The 10,931-nt window shown below is 41.8% G+C and overlaps 1 protein-coding gene across 1 annotated transcript; it reads right to left on the bottom strand.

Annotated features, from left to right (window-relative positions):
• Positions 1-274: 274 nt before the first annotated feature.
• Positions 275-6,202, bottom strand: LOC306959968 (polyunsaturated fatty acid lipoxygenase ALOX15B-like; the record flags this gene model as incomplete). The annotated part of the gene is made up of 10 exons (XM_079552226.1): positions 275-454; positions 510-704; positions 2,158-2,258; positions 2,339-2,460; positions 2,541-2,710; positions 2,785-2,871; positions 5,026-5,229; positions 5,302-5,445; positions 5,886-6,040; positions 6,109-6,202. 10 exons carry the CDS (start codon positions 6,200-6,202, stop codon positions 275-277), a joined length of 1,452 nt encoding a protein of 483 aa, XP_079408352.1.
• Between the last annotated feature and the right edge of the window lie 4,729 nt (positions 6,203-10,931).

Here is a 10,931-nt window from a genome sequence, read left to right as displayed (position 1 = left end):
CGCCATGAGTGACACTGAATACTTTATTGTGTTTTGCTCTGAAAATAATCACACCATTGTCCACATCACCCAAGACAACACAAGTCTTTCATTTCAGTTTAGTTTATTTTGACAGATTTTTCCTCCCAATATCTACCAGACGTCATTTGACTAGTTTGGAATTCATGCTGTAAGAAACACGATAAATTTGGCAGCACTGGTCAAGTACAAAGCCAGTATCAGCACTCTGCCCTCCACCAGAAATCAGGACAAAAAAAAGATAAAAGTAAAAGCTTTAAATTCCCACACTATTCTCCATCAACTGTGGATCCAGATACGTGTACGGCAGGTCCAGATTTGCGTTCCGTTTGCCAATAGCTGCACCTAACTCTTTCAGTTCTTCTTGAAACTTCTTGATCAGGTCACGGGGAACCTCCTCACAGAACAGTTCTTCTGGGTACCGACCAAGAGGAACCTGAGAGAACAGCAAAAGTCATGAAACCAATCACACAACAGCAACAGTAGCTCACATGGTAAAAGTAAAAGTCATATACAAAGTCTGTGGACTGTTTGCTGAGGAGCCAGAGAATGGCCAGGATGTTCACGGTGGCGTTGACGTCAGGGAGTGTTTGCAGATAGACGTTCTCGTTGGCTCTGCCCTTCACGGTGGGCGGGGCGCGTTGTAAGGTGGGCGGGAAGTTGGGCATCCAGTTCCCAATGTCCAACTGCAAAGCATCAAAATCACCCGAGGCTGACTCATTAAAATGACACACACTCTCGATGGCAATTGAGTTTAGATGTAACAGTTTAATATTTGGTGCCTCCTCCCCCAGACTCTGAGTTTCTCTGCTTAGACTTAGAGGTCCGGTTTACTAGATGTGCATCAGCGTCTGCCATGATCAGAAGCATCCGAATAGAGCTGTCAGTGAGGAAGGAGTTTGGGAAAGGAGCCTGTGCTTCCTCCTTTAGCATAGGGACCTCTGGAGGATCCTCACTAGCGGCTAGGAGCTACGTGAAATCCCATAAGCCACTGCAAGAAGGTCTAGAACAGGGGTGCCCAAAGTGGGGCCGAAACAATTCTGTTGGCCAGAGAGAGACCAACTTTTGCGCTGTATGTGGTTAATACTAACTCTCTTCCATTCATTCTCAATGGTAAATATGGATGCAGTACACTTTTTGACCACCAGCGTCAAATTGGGGGCGCTGTTTCACTCCTTTCACAGAGTTAAGGAAACACTGTTGTGGTGTCTTGGTATTTATCAATTACAGAGCGTTTTAGCAGCAACTTTCACAGTTTTCCATTTTTTAATTCAAACGTTGTTACATCAACATCAGTATATGTTAAAATTTTACTTATAAAAGAATTGATGTTAAACTGACACTTTTTCAAAATAATCAAATGTGGCATTTTCTTTGATTGAACAAATGAGGTAAAGTTTCTGTAGGTGATGTAGATGCAAGTTTTTTTTTTTGCACTAAATTGCTACAATGGTTGACTTTGTTCTACTACAACTAGGCTTTTGCCATAGTTACCATTTGTTTTAATATAGCACGTTATTTGCATGGATAGAAACAAATGCAAATGTAGGCGATCGAAAACATTAAAAGTAAATAAAATAAAGTAGCTTTATAATTTGCAGTTCTATGTGTTTTTCATGCTTGACATCGCCGTGTTTGGCCCATGACTCACAGGCCCTTTGTCATTTTGGCCTCGGAGACAAAAAAGTTTGCTAATCATCACCCACACCTGTTCCTCAGATCACAGAACACCGGTTCTGAACAAATCCACTGCCGGTCAAGTAGCGAACAGAACAAACTCCTCCTGCTAGCATTCAAAGCTCTCCATAATCTGGCTCCGGTTTACTTCGCCCCTTACACCCCAGCACGCTCACGCCGCTCCTCATGCGGGCGCTCGGGCCTTCAGCCGCTCAGCACCCGGGCTCTGGAACTCACTCCCACTGCACATGCGTTCACCCATGTGCTGTCGTTTTTACCCTTTTAAATGTAAGGTGACCTTGGGTGTTAAGAAGGGCACCAACAAATAACATGTATTATTATTATTGAAGTTTTAAACAGATATCACTGCATATTAAAATTGAATATAGACGTTAATAGGTACAATCCTATAGTGCAGATATACAATATACAAGGAACCTTTTTCATAGTTCACATCATCACCTGTCCATTGTTGACCGCTGAGTGCTGGGCGGAGGAGGTGAAAATGACCATAGTGACAAACTTCACCAGTTCATCCACTGCACTGAAGCTCTGGGGGATTCCTAAAACATCACCACTTTCATTATAAACTTCATTATTGTCCAACTGTTTGGTAAAGAACTGGGTTTTCCAAATGACTCACCTGATTCTTTGCGAGACATAAATCCATTTTCAAATACATTCTTGATGTAGTTCTGCAGCTCCGAGTCCTTTTGGACATCGCTGTCGCTCTTGTAGTAGTTGGTCAAGATGCCGCTCACAAACCTTAAAAGATCATCATTTCACAGTCACATGTGTCTCTGTTGCAGCAGTAGAACGAACAGCCTCCTCAGAATCCTTTGTACCTGTGTATGATGTCCCACAGCCGGAGGCCGTCGTCTCTGTAGTAGTATTTGGGCACTGACTCCACCCCTCTGTCCTTAATGTCCTCTGGGAGACAGAGGGAGCGGTATGTCAGTGAGGACAGCGCCCTCTCCAGGATGGTGATCATACCCTCACCACCAGCGGCTGCATACTGAGAGAGAAGTTTGATTGTTTTTAATCATCATTGTGCATTAGGGACATACTATCTATGAAATGATGGCTTACCTTTGTCAAAACCCCGTCTTCTGAAATGAGTTGCTTTCTCGCCAAAGTGTTGATAGCAAAGGTGTAACGAGTGTGAGGAATCAGAAGCTGATGAGCAAAACAAGGGACAATTAATAATGTTGACGAAAAGCTCTGCGAAAACCCATGTCGCTAAGATCAGAGCCAAAATGGCAAAAAACGTGTCTTTAATGGGCAGAGCGAGACATTTCTTTGATAAGCAGTCATTACATATCATGTACAGTTCTCTTATACTACCTTACCTGACCTACTGCGCGGAAATCTGGGGGAACACGTATAAAAGCAATGCAGACGTTCTATATAAATTACAAAAGAAGGCCTTACGAATTATCCACAAAGTCGGATATAGGGAGCACACCAACCCACTATTTCTACAGTCGCAGATTCTCAAATTCACAGAATTGGTGCAATTAAAAACTGCCCTAGTTGTTTTCAAAGCCAAAAACAGTTCAACAGTACTCCCTGCAAACATTTAAAATCATGTTTTCAGACCGTGATGGGGGTTATAACCTAAGAAGGAAAATGAATCTTAAGAAAAAATATTCCCGCACAACACAAAAAAGTCTGTCTGTTACATGAAGTGGAGTCGACCTCTGGAACTCATTAGAAGAGGATTTAAAAATGCAACTTTAGTACAATTTAAAATAATGTGCAGAAAGCAAATACTGGAAAAGTCTGCAAAACTCTTGTAAATTAATCATCTGTTCCTGAACTGTGAATTGTCTTGTTGTTGTGTGTAATGCATCCGGATTTATTATGTGATGTCCAGAATGTGCACCTTCAGCCTTATGCAAGAGCAACACAAGAATGTTATGAACTAATTACTTCAGTGTTCAGGATTTGCTAAGAAGAGCCGTTTGTTGATTTATTTCACTACTAAGGCAATTCCTCAGACTGGAATTGCCGCATAGATCTCATGGTTAAAGCCTAAATATACATACAAAAATGATTGTGTCGTGAGCAGTAGTTTAAGTCTGAAAGGAGGGGTAGGGCATAAGTTATAACTAACTTCTTCCTACTCCCTTTGAGCAGCACTAATACCTCTTATGTTGTGAAAAATTCTGCATGTTGTATGTATACTATACTTGTATGCATCTGTTGTTCAAATAAACTAAACTAAACTAAACTAAACTGGGGACTTCGTCCAGCTTGGGTGTGAGCTTTATTGCCGCAATACCCGGGAGAATCCGCTAGGCAAAACAGCATCTGGCCAGAGATGCCAAATTCCATGGAATGCTTTTCCGCGTACTTCTGTTGGCTGCACCGATCCCGTGGGTGCTGCAGGGCTGGAGCTGTATTCGACATTTTCCCCAGTTTTGCCTAAATCTTTCCATACTGCCCCCCACTCTTTAGCTCTGCCCATTTTGAAACAGTGTTTTCCCCGTTTTTGATGAGGTTGGAACCATAGGCTATTTTAACGGTGGATGGGTGGGCCACTTACAAGCCACTTACAAGCCACTTACAAGCCACTTTAAAGGCATTTTTGGCGGTAGTGGCTGCGTTTGCGCAACATTAGGTCCAGCTCGGGAATGTGCAGGCGCACCGGATTGTGTCCGTTCCAATCCAACAAAGTCTGTGAAAGATATGAGGCTTTGATTTTTGTCGAAAATGGCCTCTGACTTGCGGCCTTGTCATGACCACGCACAAATGATTTTTAAAGCAACATGGGTCTGGGACATTGGCCAAAATATGAGGCTTTCAATTGAAAACTCTGGGATAAGTGGTCAGAGGTTCAAGAAATATGATTTTGAAGGTTCCAGGTTCGAGCCAAGATGTATGATTTCCTGTAGCGTTTTTGACGTTTTTTGGGGCCATAATATATTTTCTGATGTGGTCTATGTCCCCGGCCAGTGTCACCTTTGTGCGATGACATTTTTTGTGACCGGGCTCTCATTGACTCAATGCCTGTTTGAGGGGGCGCCACTGAGCCATCTTTTATCACCTTGCGTTTTCGGTCTCTGTTATTGATTTGAATTAGACCCTCACGGGACACTGCGTGTCCGTTGCTCGGACCTAATTATAAATTTGCAAAAACACTTAGTATTATGTTATTTATCAAGACAGGTGCTAAAATGAGCATGGAAGCTGTAAAATGGCTATTTGTGGGCACCACATGGGCTCCAAATGTGACATGTGAATGACAGAAGGCTCCGTGACTAAGAAACGCATCAGTGACTTTGGGGAGCGACTGGTGAATGAGCCCGTCTTTAGTGCGTACTGTACCTTGTAAAGAGGGTGCACTCTGGGGATGTTCCTCAGTAAAGCCACACCGAAGACCTCCGCCAGCAGGTGAGTGCGCAGCAGGTGCACATTGAGCTCGTGGTCATGGAAGTCGGCGCTTCTCACAAAGGTCTTGGCCAATAACCAGTCGTACTCACGGTCAGAGGGGAGGAAGATCGGGTTGTCCTCTGCTGGTTTCTGTTTGAGCTGCAGGAGAAAATCAAACCTGTAACTCTTTACACCAGAGTGTAACACCAGAGCTCTGGACACGCTCCTCACCTGAATGGCCACAGGCTTCAGCTCATCCATCGGGGTTTTGTGAAGGAGGACGAGCGGAGCCGTGAGATACTGATGTTCACCATTGATCACATTGGTCTTCACTCCATCCAAAAGCTTGTAATCACACAGGAACATGTTTCCTTTCTAAAACACAAACAACACTTATTATCCATAACATTCACAGACTGTTTCTCAGTCTTGTTACTTTAAAGTGATAGTCTGTAAGTTTGCAACGTGAGGAGAGAGTCATGTGACATTTGGAAGTAATCGCGTTCCTGACAGGCCGGTCCACAGGAGCTCGTCTCATTGGTCAAAGGATGGCACCACGATTCTGATTAGTGTGACATCAGGGCCAGCAACTCAACTCTTGTCTACTTTTGCTGTAGGTAATCAAAGATTTAGATCCCATATTACTTTAGTCACATCTCCATGGAGACCAGCTGCCCCCTAAACACAGGTCAGGGGAACAGTGTTTGGGCATTTTTCAATGATAATAATAGTCTGTACTAAAATAAAAGCTTGTATATGAATCTATTTATTGGGTGAAATGTTTTTAATCGAAAGTCTTTCGAGTGAGCACAGACCTCCATTTCCCCGTTTAAATCCAAGTGGACCATCTCATCCGTGACAGGAAAGTGCTGAGGCAGAGCGGTGCAGCGTCGGATCAGGATGGGGTTGAGTCCACTCAGGTACTGGGAACCGAAGAAAGCGTCTTCCCTCCAGTGCTCGTACACGTACTCTGAGAAACATCAGCACAGTGATGACTCTGAAGTCACTAACACCAGAGCTTTAGGTTCAGGTCATTACTTGAGGCATCGTTTTTGCACCAGTTGAACACTCTGAGTAGACAATCAAAGTCAGTCCAAGGCTGGACACAGTCGGCCAAACCAGTCAGTTTCATCACTGCAAGCCTTTGAACAAAACATTTTTAAATGAGTTTGTCACAAAATATCCAACACTATTGTGAACATGACTTACCCTTTGAAATATGTCCAATCAAATTCAACCTCTTTTGTGAAAGAGAATCTGACTTCAGGAGGAAGACCATGTTCTGTGTTCATGCAGTGAGGCATTCCCCCTTTATAAAGGTCCCAACTGGAAGAGATGCAGATGTACAGTTATGTTGATGAAATTAAAAAACAAATCCATGTAACATTAGGTGCTCACCAGTATTGTGCTTTTCTGTGCTTGAGCTCGAGCTCCCGCGCTCCTTTTATCGCAGGTTTATGCTCCTCAAAGCCAAACATAGCTACAATATTCAAAAAACAAACATAATAATCAGTATAGGCTCATTATATCACCCAGACAGACCTTCTCAAAGCATTTGGTACATGGTCTCAATTTATATAGCGCTTTCTCTCCTACTTAGCCTTTCAAAGCGCATGACATCCAGGATTCACTCATTCACACTCTCATTCATAGACAGGATGTGTCTTGCCCATGGACACAACAACAGTGTGCACCTTCAGAAGGCAGGAATCGAACCCCCAAACTTCCGATCATGAGACGACCCGCTTTACCACTGTTGCCCCAATTTAACCCTATCTCAAGTTAGTATCATTTTCTGCCCCATTGACCTCCATTATATAAACTCACTTTGCATCGCTCTGCCATCACACTATAAAATCATTAATCCAACATTATTTGTGGTTTCTTCTGTTCAGAGGACAGATGGGAGTTTTTACAGTACATATAGGATGGTGTACTGTGAAGAACACTGTATATTTCCAATTATGGGGCTCCAAAGCAGCGTCAGGTGTGTGGGGGATTTACTGGTCTGGGGCGGGGTGTCGGTGTGTGTGGGGGGGGTATACTGGCCTGGGTGTGTGTGTGTGTGTTTTTTTTATAATCTGTGTGTAGGTGTGTTTTATAAAGGGCTGCTTCATTACAGTCACATTTGTATAAAAGTTTGTAAACAAAAACTCATGGACAACCACCCCCAACTCACAGACCCTTCAACACCCCCCCAGCACCTCCCCCAACGGGATGAGCACGTTCCCCATGAGCCTCAGAACACAGAAACAGCCTCATTATCATGTTGTTCCCATAGAAAGCTAGGTAGGAAACTCCAAGAAATTAGACCAGGCTTTACAGCTGCTTAAAACGTGTGGAAAGTGCAATGCTAACACAAAACTAGCTTGTTTTGCCGCCCACACATGGAGGTGCTGCAGCGTCGTGGTCTTAAAGCAGAGCAACCAGCGGCCATTGTTAAATTCACCCAAAGCTTTTAGGCTATATCCACACGAAGACAAAACGCTCATGTTTTCTGAAACTCTCTTTGTGAGCACGAAGCAGCTCAGTAAATGTGAGCGTCCACATGGGTCGACTCAGGTCTGTGAAAACGGCGCAGTTCATCTCCCAGGCCTGTGTGAGGCGCCGTGACACTAACACAGATGATAGAACTGACTTTTACTGTCAGTCCAAACACACAGACTGACTTGTGTTTTTCTACTTGTCACCTGTGGCTTGTGGACGGCAGTGGAGCAGAGAGGGGCGGGGTCAAACCATCACAGTAGGGCTGCAACTAACGATTATTTTGTAAAAGATTAATCTATGGACTATTTTTACGATTAATCGATTAGTCGCTTGGCCATGAATGGTGTATTTTTTTATCACATAAAGCTGAAGTGGATCCGCTTGAGGACGTGTTGATGGAGTAAACGTAAAGTAAATGTTTGTTGGAGGCTCTTGGCGCTAATTCTGCTTCTGATCGGATGAGACACAAACAGATATTCATGACATTTACAATGTACAAAGTGTACTACATGCACTTACTATAAAAAAACAAAGTAGGTTTTTATCAAAAATACCACATTTTCATGTAATTTTTGCTCTATTTGAGTCTGTGTGAACCAGAAAACGATTAATCGATTACTAAAATAGTTGTCGACGATTTAAATAATGGATTAGTCGTCAATTAATCGATTAGTTGTTTCAGCCCTACATCACAGATCCATGAGGAAAACTCATTATCAGGTCAGTAGATTATGGATCACAGACTCTGGAGCTGTGATGTCATCGCTTTAGTAAAAGTTGCGGAGACGACGTAGCAGCGGCGCCGCGTAAACAGCGTTTTGAGATCTCTCCACTCTGGGACCTAGTTTGGAAAATGTTGGTTTACAAACCCCCAAAACTCCGGGCTCGTACGGACGATACACTGGACTGATAAAATATCTTTGCGTTTGGTCCTCAGCTTGACTTCGTGTGGACAGGGCCTAAAACTCACTGATGAAGAGACCGACTCCACACTCTTTTGAACATTCCCTGAAAGAAGTGTCCCCAGCCTGCACTGACCTGTCCCCTGCATGTAGTAGTGGATTTCCTCATCCTCGATCCAGTGATAAATGGGAAACTTATAAACTTGTCCTTCTGGAGACGTCACCTCCACTTTGTCCACAAACCAGCTGTCTTGAGTAAACAGTAGCAGCTGCTGCTTATCCAGCTCAATCATCAGCAGCTTCCCCAGGCTTTCCTTGCAGCTCAGAGAGATTGTAGATTCCTGAAATCATCCAGATCTGAGAGGTGCTGTCATGCACGTGTTAATGAATACTGTAAACGACTTACTGATCCGTGAAAGAAGCCGAACGGCCCCTCAACCCAGGTACGTTCACTCTCTCCATCCTCACCCACCAGCTTGATGTAAATGTCGTTAAAAGTGTGTGAAAGAGGGCAGTCCCCAGTGAAGACTGTGACAGTGTATGACAGCATCTTCAGCTTCAGAACAATGAACCCTGAAAACAGAACGTTCCAAATGAAATGTGTCTGTGGTTAAGGGGAGACACTACAGGCAAAACTCAATTCTTTCAGTTTTCAGGCTTTGGACCAGTTTGGTCTTAACATATAAACTTTCAACTGGAAACAAACAAGTAAATCCCTGATCTTCACAAAACAGGTTTAATTAACCTCTTAACTCCCGCCTGAACCGAGAGGATCTTTTTCCTCACGTCATCAGATTTTTTTTTATATCATTTTTTTTGTTGGGTATTCAACTCATATTTTTAACTTTTTTGTAATTTTTTTGTCACATTTTTGTAATTTTTTTGTCACATTTTTGTCATTTTTTTGTCATTTTTTTGTCACATTTTTGTCATTTTTTTGTCACATTTTTGTCATTTTTTTGTCGTTTTTTTGCCACATTTTGTCAAATTTTTGTCAAATTTTTGTCACATTTTTGTCATTTTTTGTCACATTTTTGTTATTTTTTTGTCACATTTTTGTCATTTTTTTGTCACATTTTTGTCACAATTTTGTCATTTTTTGTCACATTTTTGTTATTTTTTTGTCAAATTTTTGTCAAATTTTTGTCACATTTTTGTCATTTTTTGTCACATTTTTGTTATTTTTTTGTCACATTTTTGTCATTTTTTTGTCACATTTTTGTCACAATTTTGTCATTTTTTGTCACATTTTTGTTATTTTTTTGTCACATTTTTGTCATTTTTTTGTCACATTTTTGTCACAATTTTGTCATTTTTTTGTCGTTTTTTTGTCACATTTTGTCACATTTTTGTCAAATTTTTGTCAAATTTTTGTCATTTTTTTGGCGTTTTTTATTAATTTTTCGTCACTTTTTTGTCACATAAATTGTCTTTTTTTTTCTCTTTTTGTCACGTTTTTGTCATTTTTTGGTCAAATTTTTGTTATTTTTTGTCAATTTTTTTATTTATTTTTTGTCATTTTTTCATCCATTTTTCGTCACTTTTTTGTCACATTTCCATCACTGTTTTCGTCTCAGTTTTGTTGCTATTTTCACAGCTTTTTTCCAGAAGCTTTTGGATTGGGGTAAAGCCAAACTGGAGGAAATGTGCTCGGTTCAGGCGGGAGTTTAGTGGTTAATCCATGAGTCAAGGTTCCTCACAGATTAATTTGGGAATTTTCAAGGACATTTTCTCAAAATGCATTTTGATGACTTTAGTCACTACAGACTGAACTTTCCAGGCTTGGACTCAACAATATCATCAGGGCTTTTTTCAAACAGATTTTAAAATAAGTAATTCCACCTGATTGAATTTTGAATTTCAACAAGCAAACATCTTTGTAACTAAATGTCACAAAATATAACCACAAATTTAGACTTGTGTCGATCCATCATTCACATTTTGTTACCGAAAAAGTATTAAATTTAAAGCATTTTGGCAGAAAACTCACTTTATATTTTTCATCATATTTATGTCAGTTATTTACAGAAGTTTCAAATTGTTATCTCTACGTTATCTTTACGTTTAAAAGGTTTCCAGCTGTAAAAGTCTTACCTGGAGCACGGTCTGCTGCAGCGCACAGATCAATGACCCCCCCCTGACCGTTTATATAGACCTCACTGAGCCTGGACTTTGACCCGCCTCCCACTCACTTCCCCAGAATCCAGATGTAAAGTTGCCAAAGTCACAGGCGTGTCTGCTCTGAGCCAATCACAGCCCTGAGACCTTTTCTACAGAATGATGAGTGGGGACACTGGTCCAGGGCTGAACTCTGTCCTGCTCAGTGTTGCTTTTTCCTCAGAATCATAAACCCCTCCCTCGGTGACGAGCTCATGCACAAGAATCAGACAATGATACAGATGTGTAGCACCGATAAAACCACTGTACAAAGGCCTGACTGTGGGAGATCACAAAGGTGCCCCTCCTTTAGTC

Source organism: Gobius niger (genome assembly GCF_951799975.1).
Source record: "Gobius niger genome assembly, chromosome: 2".
Lineage (NCBI taxonomy): Eukaryota > Metazoa > Chordata > Actinopteri > Gobiiformes > Gobiidae > Gobius > Gobius niger.
This window is presented reverse-complemented; position numbering and strand designations above follow the sequence as displayed.